Source organism: Camellia sinensis, chromosome 8 (assembly GCF_055761805.1).
Source record: "Camellia sinensis isolate YWXY chromosome 8, ASM5576180v1, whole genome shotgun sequence".
NCBI lineage: Eukaryota > Viridiplantae > Streptophyta > Magnoliopsida > Ericales > Theaceae > Camellia > Camellia sinensis.
This window is the reverse complement of record NC_138968.1, coordinates 53402634-53430439: the sequence shown is the minus strand read 5'-3', so window position 1 is coordinate 53430439 and position 27806 is coordinate 53402634. Positions and strand designations below refer to the sequence as shown.

Sequence of the window (27806 nt, the reverse complement as noted above, 5' to 3'; positions counted from 1 at the left end):
TTGTTTCTGTTTTTGATGTTTTGAATATTTATGATTATGAGATTATTACACGAGTTTGTTTTTTTGATTTTTGGCCAATTGGGTTTCTCTTATATTTTGATAATCTTGACTGTAGTTGATTTTTCTTTTGAATTATGTCATGACGCAAGGGAGATGGTGTCAACCGGGGTTGGGAAGTGATCAGGAGGGATGGGTTAGGGTTTGAGAAATTAGGGTTAAAAGGTTAGGTATGAGAGTAAAAGTAAAATTTTATATTTTAATAAAATTGGAATAAAAATAAAATAAAAAAGGTAGGGGTTCTGTGAAAAAAGGTAAGATAGATAGTATCACTCATAATAAATAGAGTGTTAATAGTCGCACTCATTTATAATTTATGAAAAATTAGAATATTTATATTTCATAACTGACCAAGAATCTTTTTATAATTATGAAAAATCTTCATCCAAATTAGTATCACCAATATTAGTAAATAATACAAAATAAAATAGCAAAATGGAAAAATTAAAGTGCAAACCTCTAATAGTAAATAATTTCAAACCAAAGAGCAAAATCCAAAGAGAAAAAAAATTGAGTCTCAAACAGACACTTCATATATATATATATATATAACAAAACATCTAAGATTTTGAATCCGGATGGGACTTTTGTCTCTTTGTCAAAATTTGGACCATTAGATTGATTCAGTCTACGGGTTGAAAATATCTCATTCACCCTCTCTAGACCATTTTCAACACAAATCTTCTCTCTCTCTCTCTCTCTCTCTCTCTCTCTCTCTCTCTTTTTCTCACACACACACACACACACTTACTCCTCTCATCGCTTTCTGATTCCAAATTTTGAACACACACCTCTCTCTCTCTCTCTCTCTCTTTCTCTCTCTGCCTCCATCAGAGCCAATTCTTGTGCCTTCCTATTGGAGCCCAACCCTTGTTGGTGACCGAACCCCAAACCCTATGTCCTCACTGCCGGAACCAGACCCAAGCCTATCTCTCTCCCTTTCTCTCTTTCTTTCTCTCTTGCCAATAGCTATGTATATATATATGCATTTATTTGTATTATATATATAATTTTATATATGATTATAGATGTATATATATGATTCCAATATGTATGTATATATATGATTATGGATGTATATATATAAATATGCATTTTCATCCCAATCTATATATATAGGCACACAACTATAACTATCAATGCACTGTTTTGGCTAAAATTATTTTTTCAAAATTTATAGGATTATTGAACCAATCATGTCTTTTTGTTATTTTATGTTTTATTTTTTATTTTTTGGTGTGAGTTTTACTGGACTCAAATCAATTAGTGATATTGCTTAGTTGATTGTTTATACGATCATTACACATGTGTTTGATAGAATAACCCAATAAGTTTTCTTTATTTTGATTTTGGAGAATATATATAGGCACACAACTATAGCTATCAATGCACCGTTTTGGCTTTAATTATTTTTTTCAAAATTTATAGGATTGTTGAACCAATCATGATTTTTTTTTTGTTTTTTTTTTTGTTTTTGCTGTAAGTTTTACTGAACTGAAATCAATTATGATTATTACATATGTGTTTGACAGAATGACCCAATGAGTCATTAAATTTGATCCAGTTCAACCATAAATAAATGTTCATTGGAAGTGCCACTATATACACCCCAAAAGAATTTTAACAATATGCATCCAAAGTTTTAATCACAGTAGTTCATAATCTTAAAAAAAAATATCATAAATCCTCATAACTAAGGCCACTTAAATTTATAATTAAACATGACAAGATTTTGTAACCAAAACCACCATGGGTCATAACCATAAACACTACAAAAAGTCTGATAATCAATTTCATCATAAATTTGACCATCACAAAATCTTATAACTAAATGCCACATAATTCTTAAACAAGACCACAAATCATTAGAATTATGGTTCATGGTACACATAATTCTTAAGCAAGACCACAAATCAAAGAATTTTTCAACGTTTATTTTAATAAACTCTTAAAAATTAATTGATTTGTAGTAAGTTTATAGTAACTCTTAAAAATCAATGTTTATAGTAAGTTTTCAGCTTGGAAAACAGAGTCTTTTAACAGGGCATTCAACATTAAACATGTAGTTCTGAATGTAAGTTTAATATTCCTTTTTTTTCTTTTCTATTTTTGTTGGTAATCAAAGTGAACTTGCTTTGCATCTCATAAGGATGGATGATGATTAAGAAACTTTGATAAATTAATTATAGAATATAGTAAATGTTTTCTTTATTTTGATCTAATTTTGCTCCCATGTTTATTTTTCCTTTTTGCTTTATTTTGCTTTCTTATTTTGCTCTCATTCTGGGGGAATATTTTATTTTTCCTTTTTTATTTTATTTTATTTGATTGCACTATGTTGATGGGTGTGGTGTGATTTTAATTAGCCTTTTTAGGTTGCTATTGCATAATCAGGTGGATTGGCCCATCTTCTCTCTCCTATTAGATAAATTAATTAGAAAATATAGTAAATGTTTTCTTTATTTTGATCTTATTTTGCTCTCATTTTGGGGGAAAATTTTATTTTTCCTTTTTTCTGATTTGACTGCAATATGTTGATGGGTGTGGTGTGATTTTGATTAACTTTTTTAGGTTATTATGGCACAATCAGGTGGGTTGGCCCCTCTTCTCTCTCCTCTTATTCTATAATAGGTAAGCGATTCACATCTTAGTGTTTTTCATCCGCAAACCTAACTTTTGAAAATGGCAATGGATGATTCAATTTGCTTTCATCCGCAAACCTAACTTTTGTTCTGTGGTCATCCATTATATATAGAAAAATTCTTTTGGAGTGTATATATGCTCCACTTATGATATTTGTGGTCTTGATTATAATTTATTATAATATTAGTTATAACTTGATTATGACTTGTGATATTAATTATATCTGTGGGGGCCGAATAATTACGTGCTCAATAGGTTCAAACAGAGCGCCAAGAATGCTGGTAAGGCTAACTTGGCGTGATCAAACCCATTAAACAAGAACAAGGCCGAGTAAAATCCAGCCCGTGGACCGAATATGCCGAATAGTTTCTGACGTACCTGGAGGTCCCAGATATGATGATGAAAGGGTGGGCCCCTAGAGAGAAATATAAAAAGGAGAAGCATCAGCCAAAGGGAGGTACGTGTAAATATATAAGAGAACTTGAGATAAAAGTAAATTAGAGAGAATATTGACTTTTCCGTCGGAGTACTAATTTTGGCACCCTCAACCGGAGTGTTCATCTATTTTTCAGGTAGCAATCAGAGGATCAAGGACGTCTAACTGGATTCTGGAGTATTTCCAAACCACTTCTCCACAATTGGCGCCGTCTGTGGGAATACTCAAGCACGCCCATAGTAGGCGTGACAGATGATCCTTCGATAGTTGCTGACGATGTTGCACCAAGAGATGACATTACTCCAAGAAACATGCTTGGACCAAAGAATATCACCACGCGACGGGCCTTGAACTTCGATCCAGTAGCTCAAACCTCACCCTCAACTTCTGTGCAAGAGACTATGCAGACGATCATGGATCAAGAAAAAAGAAACGAACAGCGTCTAGAAGATATGACGGTTGAAAACAAGCGCTTATGCAAGGAATTGGCCCTGGGGTTAGCCAAATCCCAACAAGCAGCATGCCATGACCAGGGTCAATCCCTAGAAAAGAAGAAGGATGATCGACGGTGTTAACTTCAGAAACATGATAATTGCAGTGATTCTGACTCACCATCTCAAGAACCCAGAAAGAAGAGGCGAGTCGATGTATTGAGCTCATCCAAAGGAAGTCCATATGTACGGCATGGGTGAGGGAAATGAAGTAATGATTCGGATGAAGAGGATAGGCACGCCCCTTTCGTACGATGCATTGCAAGGGCTATGCTACCTAAAAAGTTCAAAGCACCAACATTCACCCTATATGACGGAAAATCAGATCCCACTAACCGCATTCGTCATTATAAACAAGCAATGACGTTGTATGCAGATGATGAAGCCCTCATGTGTCGAATGTGTCCAAGTAGGCGAGGCCGTTGGCCGTCAAATGGTACTATAAACTGGAGCCGGCGTCAATAAGAAGCTTTCATCAACTTCGAAAATCCTTCAGGGCAAGATTCATCACCAACGAAGTTCAGCCAAAGCAAGTCGACTCTCTCTGGGTAATGCAAATTAAACTAGAAGAGACCCTCCGTGAGTATTTGGCGCGCTATTGGAAATGTTTCAACTTGGTGGATGATGCCTGCAATGATTCCATGCCATTACTGCCTTTAAGATGAGATTACACCTTGATAATCCTCTCCGCAATTCGTTAACCAGATGGCCTCCCAAAACATCTGGGCGCTAATGAAGAATACTGTAAGGTGGAAAACGATGCCTTGCGTGTCAAGGCCGAACAAAAAGTCGTTAAATCGGCTCCATCTGGTCTGGTTTAGCCGAAAAGCGCCGTGCCATCAAGGAGCCCAGAACCTTGGATTCGGACTAAACGAGACAATCGCATGATTCGCGCCGTTCAAGCGACCAATGTTTGCACCGTTCAAATGAACAATATCAAGTGGATAGTAGGTGCACAAAACGATCGGACAAGAAGTATACGAAATTGGAGGAGCCGATTAGTAAAATCCTACCCAAATTCCAACATCTTTTGTTCTTTAAGTGGCCGTCTAAGATGATAGGACCCCTTGATACAAGGAGAAGGGATAAGCAGTGCAAATATCTCAAGGACCATGGCCACGATACTGACAGCTGTTATGCACTGAAAGACCACTTGGAGGAGTTGGTACAGGATGGCCGGCTGGCACAACACGTCTGAATAAACAGTCCATCGAACACGTTAGCCTTACTGTTGGATTCACCTCCACTTGGTGTAATTCACATGATATACAGCCTAGCATCGTCAACCGAGGTACATGCAATTCAGCTGCAACCTAGCCTGCCCAAGCCAATCACACCAGCCAAACGGCCCCACGAAACTAGCAGGATAAGCTTCGATGATACTGACCTAGATGGAGTAACTCTCCCCTACGTTGATCCCCTCGTCGTTGAGCTACGCATGAATAGATTCACAGTTGAGCTTGTTCTATCGATCAGGGAAGCACCATAGAAATGATGTATTACAAGATGTTTGCTAAACTCAGCTTCACTGATTTGGATCTGTTACTGACCGATTACCAATTGTTCGGTTTCAACGCCAACCCTGAGTATCCCTTAGGTAAGATCACACTACTAGTACGGGCGTGCACCAGATCAGTAGACGTGGAATTTCTAGTTGTCAAACTCTCGTCACCATACAATCTTATCATGGGAAGGACTTGGTTGCATACTATGCAGGCTGTGCTGAGCACCTACCATCAACTACTCCGCTTTCCAATTGAGTATGGCATTGAGCAAATTTGAGGTTCTCAGAAATTGACACAGACATGCTATCTTATTGCTGCTGTAAAGTGACCAAAAGAATTAGAAGTGAACTCGACTGAAATACCGGATCGAGAGAGCCTCAAGGACATTAGGACAATCCCCGGCGAAAAAGCAACTGAAGACCTTGATCGGATCAAAATCAATGGGAGGCCTGACAGATTTCTCATGATCGGCACTTCCCCGAACAAAGTTGTTAGAGGCGAGCTGGTATCTTTCTTACTCGACAACCTTGATGTGTTTGCGTGGAGACCATGCGAGATGTCGGGGATAGATCCAGTCGTGGCCCAGCATCGTTTAAACATCGATCCAAAAGTCAAACCAATCATTCAGAAAAGTCGGTGGTCAGCCGTAAAGCATGCATCGGCCGTTGTTGATGAAGTTGACAGATTGCTTGATGTCGGGGCAATTCGTGAAGTCACTTATTCCACATGGTTGTCCACAGGCGTAGTAATCATGACCCCCGAAGGGCCAATAATCAAGCAGGTGGTCGAATTGGGCTTTGATGTATCAAATAACGAGGGCGAATACGAAGCATTGTTTATCGGCCTTTGTAACGCACTTCACCTTGGCGCACGGTGGTTACTTGTTAACTAGTTGATAGGGGAGTATGCAGCTAAAAATGACCACATGGCAGCTTACATGAAAATGACGAATTCATTGCTCACGAAATTCGACCACCACGAATTGAATCAGATAACCTAAGATTAGAACACGCATCCAGATGCCCTTGGTTGCCTAGCCTCCGCCATTAACTCGTAAGTCAAATGAACAATAGAAGTAGGGTTCATCCCAGAGCCGAGCATCATCTCTTCTGAACCAGTTCAGATTAACATCATTGAACTAGGACCAAGTTGGATGGACCCTATCATTGCATTCTTTTCCTTAGAATAGCTCCCAACAGATAAGAAAGAAGCTTACAAGCTGCGAGATAAAACCCTGTGATACTATCTGAATCCCAGGGAAAGCTTTACAAAAAATCTCTCTATGGGCTGTACTTGGAATGTTTTCACCTAATTAAAGTTGAGGAACTCTTGGTCTAAATACATGAAGGTAGCTATGGTGCACATTTTAGAGGACGCTCACTGGCCCACCGAGCCGCAACACAGGGGTATTATTGGCCAACCATGCGAACAGATGCCAAGAACTACGTAAAGAAGTACGAACAATGCCAAAAGTTTTCCCTTTTAACTCATCTGCCTACTGAAGAATTAAATTCCATTACTAGTCCTTGGCCGTTCGCTTAATGGGGACTCGTCGGACCATTACCACGGGCTCCAAGGAACAAGCGATTCCTAATCATCGCAACAGATTATTTTACAAAGTGGGTCGAAGTAGAGACATCAACACATATTCAAGATATCGATATTAAACATTTTGTATGGAAAAACATTATAACACGATTCGACATACCGAGAGCACTTGTCTCCGATAACGACACCCAATTCGATTGTGGCGTCTATCAGGAATTATGCAACACATATGGTATCTGACCCTACTTTTCCTCGCCAGCATACCCACAAAGCAACGGTCAGGTGGAGGCTTCCAATAAAGTGATCCTGGACGGCATCAAGAAATGATTGGAAAAAGCCAAAGGCAGGTGGGTTGAAGAATTGCCCAGTGTGTTGTGGGGTCATCGCACTACTCCAAGGCGATCTACTAGGGAAACGCCGTTCGCTTTGTGCTTTGGGACACAGGCAATTATCCCTCTTGAAATTGGCCTGCCCACACTGAAATCCAAGGCTTTTGACATGGGTCGTAATGACATGATGTTGGCCTTAGATCTGACTTTGATTGAAGAACGCCGAGATCGTGCTCTTGCGTGCATGGCGTAGTATCAGCAGTAGCTCGCCAAGTCATATAACCAGTGCGTGCAGTTACGTCATTATAAACCTACAGAACTGGTCCTCAAGAAATTGCTTCCTACTACAAAAATCCGGTAGACGGTAAATTAGGCCCCAACTAGGACGACCCTTATCAGATTGATTCAATAGCCAGAACAGGGGTGTATCGGCTTTCAGACATGACTGGCACAAGTTTGCTATGCCCTGGAATTCCACACATTTGTGTAAATTTTATCATTAAACCAACTTGTACGGTGTGCTAGTTTGTTTCTAATTTTTTATGTTATGTTTACATGTACACATCTATGAATTCAGCAATGCAATGCCCTTTTTACGCCATTTCGTTAATTATGGTTGAATAATGAAAAAGCCTCTGAATTCGGAGTGCCCTTCGTGGATATCACGATTAGCCAACATAAAGACTCTGAATTCGGAGCACTGTTTGTGGATATCACGTTTAGGACGAATAAGCATCTGAATTCGGAGCGCCCTTCGTACATCACGATTAGCCAACACAAAGACTCCAAATTCAGAGCGCCCTTTGTGGATATCACGTTTGGGCCGAATAAGCCTCCGAATTCATAGCGCCCTTCGTGCATCATGATTGGCCAACACAAAGACTTCGAATTCGAAGCGCCCTTTGTGGATATCACGTTTGGGCTGAATAAGCCTTCGAATTCGGAGTGCTCTACATGGATATCACGATTGAACACAAAGACTCCGAATTCAGAGCGACTTTCATGCCTGTTCACGTTCGGGCCGAACAAGTCTCCTAATTCGGAGCGCCCTTCGTGGATATCACGATTGAATGCAACAACTTCGAATTCGGAGTGCCCTTCGTGCATGGCCATAAACGGCCGAGTAATTCTCCGAATTTGGAATGCCCTTTGTATTTGGCAATATAACAGCGTGGACCAACAAATATGCAATTATCACACAGGTTAATACAAACATTAAACAAATCAATATAACAAATATTTATTCATTTTACCAAAGAGGTACAAATACATGGATTTTGACAAATTCAAAAGTACAATAATATGTTTTTTGATATCTAAGTCTTCTTCGGCTCGACACCCTCTTCGTCGTCGTAAGCTTCGAAGGGAAACTTGTAATTCTAAAATAGAGGTGACGCTGAATCGACATCCCCGACTTGTAGAGCCTTAATACATCCATGCTTAAATCCATGATTTTTGCATCGACAAACATCATCGGCTAACTTTTCCTTAGTATTTTCAATACCAATTTTTCAGCCATCAAAACAGCCTTGTTTGTAGGCCCTTATTCTTATCGCTTCTTTTGCGAACATGCTTACCATATCGTGAACATGCTCGCTATATCAGGATCAACAATGGCATGATCAAGAAGGCGCTGGTTTACTCTTTCCATCACAATCGGGTTCGTTTGACCCGTCGATTGCGTTTCGGAAGGCTTAGCTTTTCTCAGCTCGCTCTCGGCCTTCTCTACGCGATGTTCCAAGCTCCAAATGTAACTGTCATTCTGTTTTATCTCTCTTCGCGCGGCACGAAGGCGCATGTCGATTTCGTAAGAGGTGTATAGTCCCTTTACCGTTCCATGGACACCCTCTCGAAAAATTTCGTAATCAGGCCGGCTGACCAACCATTGGTTGTTGGACTTTGGGTGGAAAAATTTGTCGAGTAAACTCAACTGCCATATTTGGATCGCAGATAATTGAATTCGCATCGGTCATTGGTTTATTCTCAACGAAAACTGAAAAACTCAATAGGTGTGGTGGCTTGTTGGTTTCGTTTCGCGGTGAGGCATGTGCACTCCCATTCCTGGAGCTCCCTCAATGTTGCCTCTACTTTCTTAGTGACTTCTCTACCTTGCCCCCTCTTGGAGACCTGCTTCGACGACGGGTGGAACGACGCCTCTCACGCTTCTCTGACGTCCTGTTACCCGTTTGTGCAGGCTTGTCACCAGTCCCTCGATTCATTTCTTAATCCAGTTCAGCTAGCGTCCTGCCCTCCCATCTGCTATTAAAGAATACTCTTCTTGACATACGAATTTCCTCAGTTCGACACAATGCTCTTTTTGAGCAAAATACTCTTCTTGAGCAAAATATATTTAACGACAGCACAGGACCTACGCGCGCCTGGCCCCCCTCTCTCCCTGCTTATTAATTATGAATGTAGTGTTTATGAAGCGACCGCTTGAAGCATTTTGCTGAATAACTATAATGCCCCACTTGATCCCATGAACTTTTCGTTTATATATTCGGCGGTTCTATTTAGTGATCAACTGGACAGGTTAATATATTCGGCTTATCTTCAAAGCATTTCGCCGAATTACAATGCCTCATCTGATCCCATGAACTTTTCGTTTACATGTTCGGCAGTTCTATTCAATGATCAGCTAGGGCAGGGGCAGAATTATTAATCTATTCGGTTTATTTTCAAAGCATTTTTCCGAATAACTACAATGCCCCACTTGATCCCATGAAATTTTCATTTACATATTCGGCGGTTATGTTCAGTGATCATCTAGGGCAAGGGCAGATTTATAATATTCGGTGTATCTCAATTGACATGGCATTTTGCTGAATTAAGATGTACATGTCATGATCGCAATTGAAATGGCATACTTTTGTTTTTCAACATTTAATGATAACATTTAATAACAAAATGGATATTTTCATTAATAAACTATGTGTACATCCACTTTATACATGAAAATTTCCTACATCTAAAATAAACTGCTAACAAAAAGCTAATAAAAGCTAAAAAATAAATAAATAACGGCTATCCATTACAAAACCACCGATCAAGGGTCCAAATCCTCTGGATCCGATTCCAGCGGTTCGACTTCCAACTGTTCGTAAGGAATCAGTTGATCCAGAGTCACCTTAGCGGCCGCCAAAGCCTTCAGTCATCCATGCTTGAAGCCTCGATTCTCGAACTTTAAGGCTTCATCAACGTAAAGTTCATTGGCCTTCAGTAGGTCAGCATCGAAGGCTTTGACCGCGTCAGCCTTAGCGAGCTCCTTCGCCTTCTTCTTAGATTCAAAGTCAACCTTCAGCGTTGAGACTTTTTCTTGAGTCGACTTCAGAGAGTCGTCCATCAAGTCTGCTCTTTCTTCGGCGGCCCTGCTGAGCAAATCGGTGTGTTCAACTTTCTGTTGAGCAGTCACTGCCCTCACTTGCTTCTCTTCGGCTTTTGTAGTTGCTGTAGACAGATCGGTGAGGGCTGCAGTGACCTTGCCCTTCTCTTCCTCCAGCTGACGCTCAAGGACACCGAATCGCTCCACAACGTCGTAGTGACGACGACCGATCTTTGTGAGCCTTCCCGCCGTCTTGAAAAGCACAAAAATTAGTTTGGATAGGAATACGTATTTAAGCTATTTGGAAATTTGAGGTTGACTTACCAAAATGGCTGACTAAGTGGCCAGAGTGATTAAGATTACGTTCGGTTCAGCACGAAAAGTTGCTCAGTCTGAAGGCAAAGAAAGGGTCGAAGCTACACTCAAGGCCACGGCGGGATCTTTGACTACCGACCCACTGGTGAGCACCGGCGCTTTCTTCATCCTTGGTTGGATGACGAACACCTTGGCCAGATCATTTTCGACGAGCGGCATATCCACTCTCGGCCTTTTTTTGATTGACGTCTCTTGTAAATCGATCACAGTCTCGGCAAGACGCTTCTGTCCTATGAGATCGGCTTCCAAGACTTCAACTTGATTTTGTTCAGGATTCAAGTCAGCTAATGTTGTTATGCGGGCCATTTCTTCCTGACGCACCTTGCGAGTTGGCATTATTTGGCTCTCCCTTGACTCGCCAGCCTGCCTCCTAGACACTATCTTCTCTGCATTTCATCGCCTGGCAAACTGGACAAGCAACTCCGAGCTCATATCTTCAGCTTCGGATTCAACTCTAGGTAGATTCTCTAAGCCGGTGAAGATATCGTCCTCTAGAGTAACTAAATCTACTCGGCCAAAAGTAGAAGGAAGGCCGATGTATTGGTATGCGCCGATATTCTCAAACGCTAATTTGATTTCTCTATTCAACTCTTGGTCCCCTGCATGGCCCTCTGATTGTGCGTCTTCACCGATCTCCTCACCGGCATCAAAACCTTCGATGCCAGTGTTCCCTAGACTTTTGTAGCTAGGGAAGATAAGCGTAGTAAGCTGCCGTTCGTGTGTCAGCATAGGGATATTATCTGCAGCCAAAAAAGTGGAGTAAGTTGGGTCGTATCTCAGCAAAACATGGGTTGCACACCCTTGTCCTTGGAGGTTTGCACAGCCTTTGTAATTGAGGATCGTCTTCACTTGATCCAAAACGGTTTCGTCCGCAAACGGCAATGCTCGTTTGAAATCGTTGCCTACAAGAAAGACAAATGATCAAAATAGTATTTAAGCCGAATAAATCGTTTATTTTAAGACATGTTAGCAATTTTAGCCGGCTACCTGGTTTGCCCTTTTGCCTGGGAATTGGGTCTTGGCGATCTTCTCTCTCATCGAATTCCCAATTACCTCGGATGGTGACCATAACATCATCAACCCTTTTGCCAGAGCTGGCGAGCATAGTTATCAAATGATGGTCAACGTCCTTGGCTCTTAAAAAGTAACGGCCTTGCCGATCGGTTGATTCGGCCATAACGTAGCAGTGCCGAATAGTTGGGATTCCTAGGTTAAGACCCAGTCGACGATTCAATTCCACTATGCCCATAACAATACGTAAAAGTTCACGTTTGGCTGAGAAGGAATTAATCCCTAGTAGTGCAGGACTGTCCTAAGAAGAGAATGGAAGGGGAATCAAACTCCACCATCTGCAATTGCCAAAAAAGAAAAGTTAATGGTGCTAGTGTCAGCCCTCTCCATGTTTACTACGTTGTTTGGAATGAGGGATAGGTGAACGTCGTCTGGAATGGAAAAATGACGGCTGCAACTCGATCCTCAGAAATAAGGGCTTTCAAATGCCTCGCCATTCAAGATGAAACAAAAATAGAGTATACAAAAAAACAAAAGTAAAAACACGTAGGGAAACTAGAATAAGGAATAGAATGAGAGAGATAGGGGACTTACAGGATGAGGAAGGAGACGGACAGTAAGAGGCAGGGTTGTAGAGGTCTGGAAGGAGGTTGATATGAAGGATGCTCGAAAGATGACAATAACTTTCCAATTCAAGAGTATACGGGTGTAAAAAATGTCTGGCTTTTCGATTCAAAAGTATACAGAGGTACAGATTTCAAAACGCATTAAATGAATGTCAAATACGAAGGGGCGGGAAACTGTGATGATTCAAGTAGCGCATCCGCTCTGACGGCTCTGATAAATCAGTACGAAAAAGGAGTGCATCCGTCGTATCTGTCTTTCGAGAGTTCTTGCTTTGATTGGCCGAGAAACCAAACACGCCGAGTAAATACTTTCGAGTGGGGGCAATTGTGGGGGCCGAATAATTACGTGCTCAATAGGTTCAAACAAAGTGCCGAGAATGATGGTAAGGCTAACTCGGCATGATCAAACCCATTGAACAAGAACAAAGCCGAGTAAAATCCAGCCCGTGGGCCAAATATGCCGAATAGTTTTTGATGTACCTGAAGGTCCCAGATATGATGATGAAAGGGTGGGCCCCTAGAGAGCAATATAAAAAGGAGAAGCATCAACCAAAGGAAGGTATGTGTGAATAGACAAGAGAACTTGAGATAGAAGTAAATTGGAGAGAATATTGACTTGTTCGTCGGAGTGCTAACTCTGGCACACCCGACCGGAGTGTTCATCTCTTTTTCAGGTAGCAATCAGAGAATCAAGGACGTCTAACTGGATTCTAGAGTATTTCCAAACCACTTCTCCACAATATCTCATTGTAATATTGGTTATGATAATATTTTGTTTGTAATCTAAAAGGTCTTTAATTACCTTATGTGCTATTTGATTATGCCTCATTTTTTTTTTTTTAGTTATGACTGAAAATAATTTAATTACTATATTTATGATAATCAACACAAAAACAATAATGTTATAAACCCAGACATAAAAATTCAAAATTTTACATCAATAACTTAGATTCATTTCATATGTAGACCCCACATTTCATCAATTCAATCTCCACTTCTAGATAAATTCTATTTTGACACAAAAAATACCATAAGTTGCATATGATACATGACACTTTATTATAATAGTCTTCCAGCTAACCAAATTACATTTTACCAGCACTCTGCCCCCAAAATCATTGGAAAAATTATTAAATTTCAAATTAAAATGCATTACTATTTAAGTCTAAAAAATAAATTTATTTTTCAAATCTAATGACGTGTTAATCAATTTAAATATATAAAGTAACAGTTTCTCTCATATATTATATAATTATCAATCAATCATATTACACATCATTAAATTTAAAAAATAATTTTAAAAAGTAGCTTATATATTAATTTCCTTAAAATAAACTATAAGCCACTCATTCCAAAGGAAACTAAGCCCATGTTTCATTTATTTTATCTGATAGCACGTTATCCTTTAGTCGCAAAGCCTGCCTAACCATGCTTTCTTTGCATTTATAAATATGAAGTTTCGGTTTCCTCTTTTATTGTCACAGTTTCCTTAATTTTCTCTATTCTCAACCTCTGGCCACCTACCTTTTCGCATAAACATGATTTCTCTAGTCAGCTTCTTCTTGTTGTTTTCTTTCTGCAACATTGCTGCAGTCAGTGCTGCCGTGTTCAGTAACGAAACAGATCGACAAGCTTTGTTTGCGTTCAAGGACCTCATCACTGGCGACCCAGTCACGTCGCCATTCCTATTTTCATGGAATGACTCTCTCCCCCTCTGCGAGTGGCGCGGGGTAACATGTGGTCGCCAACATCAAAGAGTGGTAGTTTTGGACTTGCGGTCTCAAGGACTAGACGGGTCCATATCACCCTCCATTGGCAACCTGACCTTCCTGAGGTCTATCTACCTTCAGGACAACCATTTACAAGGCAAAATACCCCAAGAAGTCAGCTACTTATTTCGTCTGCGTCAACTCATTCTCAATAACAATACAGTCCAAGGGGAAATTCCAGCCTATCTGTCAAACTGCTCGGACCTCAGGGTCATTGATTTTTCCTTGAATGATCTAGTTGGGAAAATCCCACCCTTGTTTGGGTCTCTTTCCAAGCTCACTTCTCTATATCTTTTCGCCAACAATCTAATTGGAGGCATCCCACCATCTTTAGGTAACCTCACATTTCTCCAACAATTCTCTCTCGGAACCAATAATCTCCATGGAACCATTCCAGATTCCATTGGTCACTTAACCAAATTGCAATTTTTTGGCATCGGTCTCAATAATATTTCTGGCACTGTCCCTCCTTCCCTTTACAACATTTCCTCCCTCAAAGATATATACATTCCAGAAAACCACCTCACAGGCAGTCTGCCTCTAGATATTGGTCTTACTCTCCCCAACTTACATGTAATATCTGTTGGAGGAAACCATTTCACAGGCCCCTTTCCCATTTCTCTCTCTAATGCATCTAGAATGAGAATTCTTGATCTTTCTGTCAGCGGCTTATCCGGGCCAGTTCCGGTTGATTTAGGAAGAAAAATGAAGGATCTTTGGTGGATAAACCTTGGTGCAAATAGTTTAGGTACCGGTGCTGAATCTGACTTGAGTTTCGTTGATTCTTTAACTAATTGCACCAAGTTACAAAGATTGGCTCTATATGAAAATGGTTTCGGTGGTGTTTTGCCCAAATCCATAGGCAATCTATCAATCCAACTCAGATGGTTTGCTGTCGAAGATAATCAACTTGTCGGAACCATCCCTGTTGGCATATCTAGTTTGGTGAACTTAGCTTTACTAGGTTTACAATTCAACCATCTTTCAGGTCCTATACCGTTCGAAATTGGGAAGCTCAGTAACCTGCATATATTGGGATTCAGTGGGAATAAATTCTCTGGCCTCATCCCTACATCCTTTGAAAATCTTACTCAAATCTTCGAACTATATTTGGCAGGGAACAACTTGACAGGAAGCATCCCTTCAAGTATTAAAAACATTAAAGGCTTGCAAGTATTGGATCTTTCTTATAACAGATTCATTGGTTCCATACCCAAAACAATTGGGGTTTTCTACAGTTTATCTTCCATCAGTTTAGGGAACAACTCCTTGAACGGTTTACTACCACTGGAACTTGGTTCCTTGAAAAATCTAGAGGAACTCGATGTTTCTGAGAACAAATTTTCCGGTAAGATTCCTACCACCCTTGGTGAGTGCTTGAAACTGGAACGCCTTTATCTGGAGGGCAATATGCTTCAGGGAACAATTCCAACGTCCTTTAGTTTGATGAAAGGAATAGTAGATTTGGATCTTTCTCGCAATAACTTGTCTGGTCAAATTCCAATTGGTTTAGAGAGACTACCTTATTTGGAGAACTTTAATTTGTCATTCAATGACTTAGAGGGTGAGGTACCTTCACAAGGTGTGTTTATAAACTCGAGTGGAATTTCACTTGTTGGAAACGCAAAGCTTTGTGGGGGAATTCCACGACTACACTTGCCAGCATGCCCAAGTCAAAAGTCCATGAAGAATAGAAATCCTCATGGTCTCAAAATAATAGTCACAATTGCTAGTGTGGGTCTATGTATGATCTTAACATTGCTTCTCATTGTTCTCTACTGTAAAAGAAAACAAAAAAAGAAATCTCCAACCGAGTCATGCAAAGGAGACAGGTTCTTGAGAGTTTCCTATGGAGAGCTTTTCAAAGCTACAGAAGGATTTTCTTCAAGTAACTTGATTGGCGCAGGAAGTTTCAGCACCGTGTACAAAGGAGTTCTTCCTCCACAAGAAAAAGTTGTTGCTGTGAAGGTGCTCGACATTGAACGGTTAGGGGCTTCCAAAAGCTTCTTCGCTGAGTGTGAAGCCTTGCGGAAAACAAGGCATCGAAATCTTCTCAAGATAATAACTGCATGCTCAAGTGTAAACTTCGAAGGCAATGATTTCAAGGCTCTAGTTTTCGAGTACATGCCCAACGGAAGCTTAGAACAATGGTTGCATCCAAGTGAAAATGCAGCATCGCAAGAAAGGAATTTGAACCTTACCAAGAGGTTGAAAATAGCAATAGATGTTGCTACTGCATTGGAGTATCTTCATAACGATTGTGAAACACCAATCGTCCATTGTGATTTAAAGCCATGTAATGTTCTCCTCGATGAAGACATGATCGCGCATGTGGGAGATTTTGGTTTGGCCAGGTTCCTTACAATAAATACTAATCATATTGGTGGAGAAACAAGTTCAATTGCAATCAAGGGTTCCATAGGCTATGTTGCTCCAGGTAATGAAATAAGTCATCTTCCTACTTGCTTTATATTTGCTTTCATTACTATCGCACTTGCGCTCTGTTTATTTTTTACAAAAAAAAATATTTTAGATAATGTTTTTTATATTTAATTATGACTTTAAAAATAATGTGCTAGTGGTTGAATTTGATGGTTTTGAGATGCTGCTGCTGCGGCTGGCGGCGGCGGCCAAGTAGTGAATGAGTGATGGGGTGTAGAGCCGGGGCTAGAAATTCAAGGTAGAGACGCACCTATTAATCACAACATTAAAAAAATAACAATAACAAGGGGGTTCTGCCCGTAAATCCAAATTTGGATTTTGTTTGGTCAGGAGTTCAGACGCTTAAATATTTTGTTCATAACGACAAGCTTATTTAAAAGTACATTAAGGAGTTTTTTGGTGTGTTACAATGGAGTGTTATGTTTGGAAAAAATGCATGAAGGAGTTTGTGTGTATTACATTAATTAGAGTGTTACATTTAAAAAAAGTACATTAAGAAGGTTTTTTAGTATGTTACATTGGAGTATTACGTTTGAGAAAAGTACACTAAAGAATTTTTTTTAAATATTACGTTTAGTAATTTTAAAATTATGAGAAAGCCCATATTTGTTCCTCAACACATAATGTACGTGCTTTTATACTTTACTCTTTATGTAATTCACACTAAAACGGGACCTTTAGGTCTATAAGGAAAAATAAAAAAAGAGAGCTAAACAATTCATAAAATTATTATTTATGATTTATTAGTGTTTCACCCTTACATCAACATAGTTTATAAATTCACAATCAAACAACCCAATTCTATTAACCAATAATAGGGAGAAATAACTAACTTAATCTACCATCAACGTATCCAATCCTATCAACTCAAGGAAGAGCCTCACAATGGGAAGAATCAACCAACTAAACAAATCCCATAATCTATACTATCTATGGTGTCGTGAATTTTCTTTTCTCCTTTCGCCAAATGACCTTGTCTACTTACACCAAATATTAATATTTCCATCTAAAATGATCGCCAAATGACCTTCTCTCCTTATGCAAAGTATGATCGCCAAATGACCTTCTCTCCTTATGCCAAGTGTCAATATTTCCATCTAAAATGAAAAAAATATTAGTTACAAGAAGGGTGTAAGACTTGAACCTATAACCATTGACTTAATAAAGAATACTTTCACCAATAAACAACATATAAGATATATTTTCAATTTAGAATTAAAATTTATATTTTAAGCATATCTATCGAGTGGGCTCACACCCCTAGTGCAAATAAATTAATTCAATTAAATTGTAAGAATGACCAAAACAATCAAATAGGACACTTAATGAGTTTTACACAACTTAAAAGGGGCACTATTACAATTATATGAGAGGTAAATAAGAAAAAATAATCTTTATATATAAAGGTGTTAGTATAAATAGGGTGGGGGGGGGGGGGGGGGGGGGTGGTTTGGAACATGACCCCTAAGCCTCTTAGCTAGATCCATCCCTAGTGGGGTGAATGTAGAGGTGAGCGTGGTGCTGGTGGTGGTGTGGTAAGTTGATAAGATTTTAATATCTAAAGAAAGCCGTTTTTTGTTAACCAGGAAAATTATTTTATTGTTGATTTTTATTTTCTATGATATCATTAGAAAATACAAATAAAATGTTTTTTGTCAAAACAAACAAAGCTTTATAGAAAACGATGAGAAATAAAATAATAATAATAAAAAAAAAAGAATGCTAAAATTAGCATGCAAGACTGAATTTTAAATTTTTAATAAAATTTTTATACTAAAGTATGCATTTCATGTGGATTTGATCCTTGAAGTATACATTTTGTCAACTTTTTCCTCAAAGTTTTCAATTTAAAGAAAATTGGTTTAATTTCAAGAGGACCATCAAAATCATTAACGAAAAAAACAATAAAATTTACTTACGATTACTAAAATATTTGTGTCATGTCACTTTTGTAATTAAAATTTTCAGATTTAGTTTTTTTTGTTCCTAAATACCAATGAAGAAGATGAAGCATAGTGTTACAATATTTAGGGATGAAATTAACAAAATTTAAACTTTAAATATCAAAGTGGCATATAAGCATGCCCTATGAACTATAAGTGAGTTTTATTAATATTCTATTAACAATTTTCACTACTGTTTAAAACTGAGGGAATTTGACTCCAATTGAACATTGTAGGGATGAATTTACAAAAATTAGAAGCGTAAACTACACTTTTACTCCCTTAGGTTTCATTGTTTTCTCATTTTGGCTTTAAAATATTTTTTTCCCTACGTTGGCCCATTCCGTTAGTACATTTTTCCAATTTACTCCCAAAATTGACTTAATTTTAGCCGAAAATGCCACATGGCATAAAATGGGTAACTTACACCTTCCTTATTTAAAACAAAAAAGACTTAGACTCCCTTTTGGAAGCAAACCTCCTCTGCCTTTCATTGGTCAAAAAAAAAAATTTTTTTTTTTTTTTCTTCTCCCCCACTCACCAACCCCCATGTGTGTGTGGGGGTGGTGGGAGTGAGAATCTAAGGGAGTCTGTATCACCACTGTATTTAAAAGAATAATGCTTGGGACCCCCTTTTGGGAGTCACCCCCTCACCCCCATTTGCCACGTGGCGAGTGGTGATTGGAGGAGCAGAAAAAAAAGAAAAAAAAAAAAGAAAATGTAACCAATAAGAGAGAGAGGGGGTCAAAGGGGGTGGGGGGAAAAGGGGAGATGAATCATTGTTGGTATTTAAAATTGTTTTCTCATTTTGACTATTAAAGTATTTTTTTTCTCACTTTGGCCACTAATTTTTTTTTTTTTTTGATCGGCAAAGAAAAATTTCATTAACAACATGAAATTAAAGGTACAGGAAGACGACATGCTTTGAGAGAGATTCGGAAGTATAAAAATACCCCTACTACTGCTACTCGCATCCATACAACCAACCCCTTGGCCTCACGCTTTTTTTTTTTTTAAACAAAAAAGTTAAGAAGAACTTAACTCTAAAAATAAAAATAAAAAAAAACCCACAAAATCAGCCCACAAAACCCAAAGCCACAGCCAAAACACAAGACCAAATCCAAAAAAATTACAACTAAACTTTACCGCCCACCTGCAATTTTGAAAACTAAATCATACACCTATGCAGCTTCAACTCCCAACGTCCACTGCTACACTCCCACGCCTGACAACTTCCAACGCCCAATGCCCACCTGCTACTGCTGCTAAAACTTTTCCCCAACCTGCTGCACGCTCCTCTGCACCTACCGAGGATGTTTGCTGGCCGAAAAACTCCATAGCCACCGTCTCCATGGATGGAAAAACTCCATTGCCTGACATCTCCAAGCTGCTATACTCCATGCTACTAGACTCCCAAAACCCAGCCAAGGCCCACTCCGGACAACATGCTGCTACACCCAATGCCACACCTCACCTATGCTGCTGAACCAACCCTTGACCCACTTTCACGGTCGGAACTTGTTTTCTGAATCAAAACTCCGTACAACACCTAAGCAGCTTACTCCTCTTAACAACAACCACACATACTAATCAACCCGATTAATTTATTCACCCAAGCTGCTGCCTACCAAACCCAAGACACACGCCACCAAAACCACAACATCGAACAAGCGCCGAGACACCACCATTTATCTAGATGAAGATCACCCCTCAAACTCCCACTCGAGAAGAAGCGCTCGAATGAACTCTTAGACAGATCTGGATCAACTACATCACCCAAAATTGGACAAAAGTTGATTTTGGCAGTAAATTGAGAAAAATTATAAATATTATGGGCCTTAGTGAAAAAATATAAAACTTAAAGCAAAGTATAATTATCTAAAATTTTAGCCTGTGTTTGGCAAGTGGGTTTGCAGGCTTTTTTGGCTATTTTAGCCACAAAAAACAAAATAGGCTATTTTAGCCATAACAAACAAAACATCACATCCAACCCATAATCATTACATTCTTCTCTCACAAAAAAACTCAAAAAAGCCAAAAAGCCAAAAAGCCCTTTCCAAACCAAGCTTTTAAGCCCAGGCTAAAATAGCCAAAAAAGCCAAAAAGCCAAAAAGCCAACCCACTTCCCAAACGGAGGCTTAGTATAATGTATTTTTGTGCCACGTGGCTGTTAACGTGACATTTTTTGTAAAAATCTAAAATTGGATGAAAGTTAATTTTAAGAGTAAATTGGAAAAAATTACGAACATGCCTAAACGGGAAAAAAATATACTTTATGTGCCCAAGTGAAAATACCATGAAACTTAATGATAGCAAAATGTAATTTATCCAAATTAAGATTTAGACCATTGAAGTGACATGAATGCATATTTCAAGGATGTATCATGTATGTGTATTATATCCTCTAATTTCCTTTCTTCTTCAGAGTATGGAGTAGGAGCACATGTCACTACACAAGGGGATATTTACAGTTATGGCATCCTTTTATTGGAGATGGTGACAGGGAAGAAACCAACAAATGAAATGTTTATAAATGGTTTGAGCCTTCATAATTTTTGCAAGATGGCGTTGCCTGAGCGAATGGTGGAGATTGTGGATTCGCGTATAATATTAGAACAACCTAATGACACTATCAACACTAATAAAATGATTGAATGCTTAAGTTCAGTTGTAAAGATTGGTGTTGCATGTTCTGTAGAATCACCTGGTGAACGGATGGATGTCAATGAGGTGGTTGTGGAACTAAATGCCATCATCGAATTGTTTATTGGGACAGGTATACATGACGAAAAGCGTGTCAAGATGCGACTAGCTGGTGAAAGAACATCTCAGCTTCGTCACTAAAATGCACATCTATGAAATGCAGATGCAAAGAGATTCAAATGGAATGAGATGTTTTCAATTTTAGGCAAAATATAGAGCTTGATAGGATGGTTGATCTACTTTGATTTAGTAAATGTAAATGTACTCGCTTCTAAGGTTTAATCATAAGCAAGCACTATTTTATTTCAAATTTTAATGACTTATCAACTAAGTATACAAATAATACATTACGCCACTCTATTTAAAGGTTAGTTTGGTCAAATGGTGAAAAGCTTGTTTGTTGTTACCTATGAAGTATGGACATGCCGAAATAGGTGTCATGGCAATGTTGGACACGGTGGCACGCCATCATTTGGCGTGTTCCTTTAATTAATATATATATATATATATATATATTTTTGATAGATTTAGGGCTACAGCTACGTTCCAATCAACCTCCATCTTGCTTCTCTCTAAGCCTCACGTCTCTCTTTACCTCTCGCTTCTCTATTCTCTCTCGCCTCTTCCTTTTTTTATTTCTTCTTATTTATACACCTCTCTCTCTCTCTCTCTCTCTCTCTCTATTTATATTTATATATTTTCTATTTTTCTATTTTTTTTGTTTTCTCTGTATTTATGACTATTCTAATATATTTTTTTAATTTCTCTATTTATTTATTTGTGCCTTTATAAATATAAATATAGTGGTTTTTATATATATTGAATTATGTTAGTTTTTATTAATTTTGATTGTTTTGTAACATAATATTAATCAACATAGCAAATATATATATAAAAATTAAAAAATTGGCGTGTCTCCCATCGTGCTCATATTCCTATTTGTAAGAAATTACTGTGTCCCATGTTTATATCTGTATCCGTGTCCGTGCTCCATAGATTGTTATCGTTCAAGTGACACAAATTTAAGTCACACAAACAATATCTTCAAAATGGGGACAATGTTGCATATATTGTCCCTACAGATCCTACTTTAAATCATTACCAAGTTTGAACCAGGGCCAACTCTACCTTTTTGGGAGGGGGCCTAAAGCAAACTTTTAATATGGGCCTTTTGTACATAAATAGTATGTTGGTGATAATTATAAATAAAACATCAAAAAATATAAAAAAATAAAAATTACAATAATTATTGAAAGGGCTGAAGCGCAGAAAATTCGCTCTCTTTAAGGAGATTTAAGCCTTCTGTGGTTAGGTATAGCCTCACACCTGCAGCAGAAAAAACATTGACTTGTCCCCTACAGGATACAACAGCCCGAATAAGTCGTTTGGTTCACCAATACTACACAATTGGTTGAACCCAAAATTTCATCACATACACCCTTTTTATTTGCTTGATAATCTCACACAAATATAATAAAACAGCAAACACTTCTTTTATTTTCCAAGATAAGAGCTTAGCTCAATTTATAAGAGAAGAAAACTTGATGGATAAGTTTCTTGGAAGATTCTTGGAGGTAAAGAAAACTTTGTGGGCAAGTTACTTGAAGGATTCTTGGAGGAAAAGTATAGGAGAGGAAACTTGGTCACCAAGAAAAAGGATTAACTTGGAGGGAAAGAAAAGAAATTTGGCAAACAAGTTGCTTGGAGCCCAAGCAAACAAAATAATCTATAACACATTACAATATTAAAATATCTGCTAACATTCCCCTACATATTTTAATATTATATGTAACAAAATCTGAGATTATTAGGAAAATAAGGATATTATGCATCATGGTAGGTGTGCTCTGCATTAAACTTCCATTAGTGAAACAATAATATCTACTCGAGAGCCAATAGTATGCTCAACATAACTGCTTGAGGGAAATAAATAATTATTGTACACACATAATATTTCAGGTGTTCACATAAGCTTTAAGAGCCAGCACATTACGTCCTTGTGCGATCCCAGGATTTATGAGTGTATTTGAGAATTAGCCCAAATCTCATAGGTAGCGGCCCCACTACTACACTCACATAGGTGAATTCCGTCAAGGGTGCTCCTGTAACTATCACACCCCACTCAATAAGAGCTACAGAAATTCATTAAGAGTTTTTTTTTAATTTTTTTTTAATAACTCAACCTTTACAACGTTACAAGATAAATGCACTTACATCATAGAGATGGGTAAAAAGTAATTTAGTGCATTTCTCACGGCCATCATATGATCGTTCTTTTCATTGAACCCAGTTACAGGATCTCTAGTCCCTGGGTTAAGTATTCTCGTACATGGCTCCTGCTATATTCAATGGCTTTCAACCCCATCCCCTTCGATGTATTCTAGACTCTATCTCTTGTCAAGTCCTTAGTTAATGGATCTGCAAGATTATCACCAGATTTAATATAATCCACATTTATGATGCCATTACTCATATAAGATCTCGTAGTACTGTGTTTTTATTCTGATAGGTCTGGATTTACCGTTTTAATAACGATTATTAACTCGACCAATTGCTACAGTGCTATCACAATGAATCAATATCAGGTGGAATCGGTTTTTTCCAACAAGAGATTTCATTTAACAAATCTCTTAACCAATTTGCTTTTTCACTAGCAGTAACTAAAGCAATAAATTCAACCTCCATTGTTGAATTAACAATAATGGTTTGTTTTTTCGATTTTCAACTTATAGTACCACCTCCCAAGATAAATAAGTAACTAGTGGTTGATAATGAATCACCTGACAAGGTATTCGAATCGGTATCACTATAACCTTCAAGTACTGTAGGATACTTATTGTAAAATAAGCCATATTTTATGATACCGGATAAATATTTCATAATCCTTTCAATGGCTAGCCAGTGATCATTGCCAAGCTTGCTAGTAAACCTGCTAAGTACTCCAACTGCATAGGCAATGTCAGGTCTAGTATAGTCAGTCGCATAACACAAGCTACCAATCATGCTAGTATATTCCTTTTGATTAATTACATCCTCATCATTTTCAACAGAAAATAAATGCACATGATGATCAAAAAGAGTAAGAACATGCTTGCACTTATAAAAATTCTATTTTCTCAAATTTTTTTCAATATAATGCAACTGATCAAGAAATATACCATCACAGGTTTTGGTAATTTTCATTTCCAAAATATAATTAGCCTCACCAAGATCTTTCATATCAAAATGGCTACTAAGCATATTTTTAGTTTCCACGATGATATGCAAATTAGAGCCAAATATTAGTAAATCATCCACATAGAGGCTAATAATGACATGTGAATTTTCTTCAGATTTATAGTAAATGCATTTATCACATTCATTAGTTTTATAGTCATTTTCAATCATGCAGGAATCAAATATCTCATGCCACTGTTTAGCGGCCTGTTTTAAGCCATATAAGGATTTAACTAGCTTGCACATTTTGCTTTCTTGACCGCGTTCCACAAAACCCTCAAGTTGATTTATATAGATTTATTCATCTAGGTATCTATTTAAAAGGGCTGTTTTATTATCCATTTGATAAATTTTTAAATCATAAATTGCAGCCACTGTAATTAATAATCTAATGGATGTAATTCTAGTAACCGAAGAAAATGTATCAAACAAGTCAAGATCTGCCTGTTGTTTAAAACCTTTTGCAGCAAGCCTTGCTTTATATTTATCAATAGTTCTATCCGATTTAAGTTTTTTCTTCAAAACCCATTTACAGCCAATAGTTTTACAACCTGTTGGTAAATCTACTAATACCCAAGTTTTATTAGATAATAATAATTCCATCTTATCATTTACAGCCTCGTTCCAAAAAATAGATTTAGAAGATGCCAAAATTTCTTGTAAAGTTAATGGAGTTTCCTCCACATTAAAAACATGATAATCAAAGCAAAAATCTTTTTCTAATCTGGCTCTTGTACTTCTTCTAGGTTCACAAACTACAGTGTCTTGGTTTTTTGAAAGAAGAGTAGAGGAACCGGTTTCAGATAAAATATTTTCTTGATAATTTTGACCTCCACCATTTTTAGATTTAAAAGGAAATTTTTCTTCATGAAAAATTGCATCACTTGATTCAAAAATTATTTTGTTTTTAATATAAAAAAATCTATAGGCTGTACTATTTGTTGCATATCCAACAAAAGCACAAGTGGCAGCTTTCACACCTAATTTAGGTCTTTGAGGGTCCACAAATCTAACAAAAGCTAGACAACCCCAAATCTTCAAATATCTCAAATTTGGCTTATCCCTTTCCACAACTCAAAAGGTGTAACTTTTATTTTTTTATGAGGCACTCTATTCATAACATAACATGCAATTAAAATTGTTTCTCCCCACAAATTTAAAGGAGCACTTGTTTTAATTAGCATAGTATTTGTTAAATCAGTTAAAGTTTTTATTTTTCCTTTTTGCTGCACCATTAGATGCAGGTGAATATGGTAGAGTAGTTTCATGGATTATTCCCAAAGACTGAGTAAACGAGTTAAATCCAAAAGATTCATACTTCCGGCCTCTATCACTTTTATATCTTTTAATCCTTTTACCGAATTAATTTTCAACTTTAAGAAGGAATTCTTTAAATTTTTCAAAAGCATCACTTTTATTTTTCAACAAGTTTACATAAGTGTATTTTGAAAAATTATCAATAAAAGTGACAAAATATCTATTTCCACTGTGTGTTAAAATTCTTTCAAATTCACATAAATCAGTGTGAATTAATTCTAGCAATTTAGTGTTTCTCACCACACTTTTATGAGGCCTTTTAGTTATTTTTACTTGACTGCAAACTTCACATTTCTCAAAATTATTTGTTAGTTTGGAAATTAATTCTAAACTACTCATGACTCCCATATATCGGCTATTAATATGACACAAATGAGCATTCCAAAAATTCATAGAAGACAGCATGTAAATAGAAACATGTGCTTTCTTATTCTCAACATTTAATTTAAACATTCCATTACATGCATATCATATTCCCACAAATATGTCTTTTTTAGTGATTACATATTGGTCAAATTCAATAGTCTGTTTGAAACCAGCTTTGTTGGGCAAATAACTCGACATCAAACTTTTATTCACGGACAGTGTGTACAACACATCTTTTAAAACAAGCACACGTCCAGAGGTAAATTTCAGCTCAACATCCCCACACTCGAGCACCTTGGTTAAACTGGAGTCCCCGATCATAACAGTCCTCTCCTCATTAAAAGGAGTAAAATCTTTGAACCAATCTTTATCATAGCAAACATGCCTATTGGCACCAAAGTCTCCCCACCACCCTTCCATAGATTGAACCATAAAAATATCTATAATCATAGCCATAAATGGTTCCTCGATAACATTAGCATGTGGTTGAGACTGTTGTTTCTAAAATTTTCAAGTTCAAGCAATATGCCCACTTTTGCCATACACAAAACATGTTACATTTATCAGATCTTGTGAAGGGGGTTCTTGGTTACATTTCTTTTGCCTCAGGTAATTTTTATTTTGTGGTCTTCCAGTATTTTTCCAAATTTTCTTAACTGGTTTCAAATGACTATTTTTATGAAATTGACCTTTAGGTAAAGTATTTCCAGAAGTTAAAAATTACCTTTGCAGTGGAATGCTCTTGTGTCATAAGCATATCATGTCCTCGTGTTTCCTCCTCCACTCGAATCTGTGTGATTAGAGTCTCCAATGACGTCTCTTTTTGCTTGTGACGAATTGACTTCTGAAACTCCCTCCAAGATAACGATAGTTTGTCAATAATACCTGCTACAACAAGATTGTCTCTAATTTTGATGCCATCGTATCTAACTTTAGCCACTAGCAACTGAAAATCGTGAACTTGCTTCATCACTAATTTTCTATCGATCATCTGATAGTGGAGAAAATAGCTTGTAGCATATTTTTTAGCTCCTACCTCTTCAGTGTCATATTTATTCGGCAAGGCTTTCCAAATTTTCTTGGCAGTGGTGTAAGTAATATCATAATAATCATAAAATTGATCCAAAAGACAATTCAAAAGATAATACCAACATTTATACTCATCTGTGTTGTATTTCTTGATTTTTTCAAGATAAACGGCATACTCCTCGTCAGTCATCTCTTCAGTGGGGACTTTGTTCGGATTTTTCTCGGTCAGGATATGTCACGACCTAAACCCGCCCCTATAGGTTTAGCATCGTAACCAGCCAGTAATCCTTAGATTACCAAAGGCCTTTGAATAGAATAGTTTATAATCAAGGGGCTGCAGAAGCAATTATACAAAATACAACGTCCATTGAGCTGTGCAGACATACATAGGACAAAATAATTTTAAACTTTATAAACATATACTTGTGTTACCAAAGCTTAATACGGTGTTTACATGACAGTTACAATAGAAAACTTGTTCGTAAAACCAAAAGAAGTAAAATCTTATACATCCACAAAACGTAGCCACTATACATGACTTGGTCCGGAACCTCCGTGGGAGGCGCAAAGGGTGGCTGACAAAACGAAACTCTAGGCTGTCAACTCTGGCCCTGATCACATGCCTGGTCACCTACATACAAAATAAGAATAGTGAGCGAGAGCCCAGTGAATAATAAC

At 37.7% G+C, this 27806-nt stretch overlaps 2 protein-coding genes across 3 annotated transcripts; one reads left to right on the top strand and one right to left on the bottom strand.

The window, feature by feature from the left end:
* The first annotated feature begins 13720 nt into the window (after positions 1-13720).
* LOC145796933 (uncharacterized) lies at positions 13721-21566 on the top strand. Of its 2 annotated transcripts, none has more exons than XM_082882631.1 (2): positions 13721-16549; positions 21274-21566. In XM_082882631.1, the coding sequence occupies exons 1-2, from the start codon at positions 13882-13884 to the stop codon at positions 21339-21341; spliced, it is 2736 nt and encodes a 911-aa protein (XP_082738757.1). In that variant the 5' UTR covers positions 13721-13881; the 3' UTR covers positions 21342-21566. The 2 variants fall into 2 exon arrangements, with proteins under 2 accessions (XP_082738757.1, XP_082738756.1); XM_082882630.1 differs by having other exon boundaries at positions 13740-16549; positions 20923-21566.
* A 4635-nt stretch (positions 21567-26201) lies between these two features.
* On the bottom strand, positions 26202-27069 carry LOC145797762 (uncharacterized). Its single transcript, XM_082885176.1, has 2 exons — positions 26824-27069; positions 26202-26600 (listed from the first exon to the last, which is right to left on the bottom strand). Exons 1-2 carry the CDS (start codon positions 27067-27069, stop codon positions 26202-26204), a joined length of 645 nt encoding a protein of 214 aa, XP_082741302.1.
* Positions 27070-27806: the final 737 nt, after the last annotated feature.

Bases quoted from the DNA above. Each gene is read 5' to 3' on its own strand.
- LOC145796933 (XM_082882630.1), top strand. From the start codon at position 13,882: ATGATTTCTCTAGTCAGCTTCTTCTTGTTGTTTTCTTTCTGCAACATT. The intron at 16,550-20,922 runs GTAATGAAATAA...TTTCTTCTTCAG, and splicing joins CATAGGCTATGTTGCTCCAG to AGTATGGAGTAGGAGCACAT.
- LOC145797762 (XM_082885176.1), bottom strand. From the start codon at position 27,069: ATGAAGCAAGTTCACGATTTTCAGTTGCTAGTGGCTAAAGTTAGATAC. The intron at 26,601-26,823 runs GTAATTTTTAAC...TGAAAATTTTAG, and splicing joins AAGAGCATTCCACTGCAAAG to AAACAACAGTCTCAACCACA.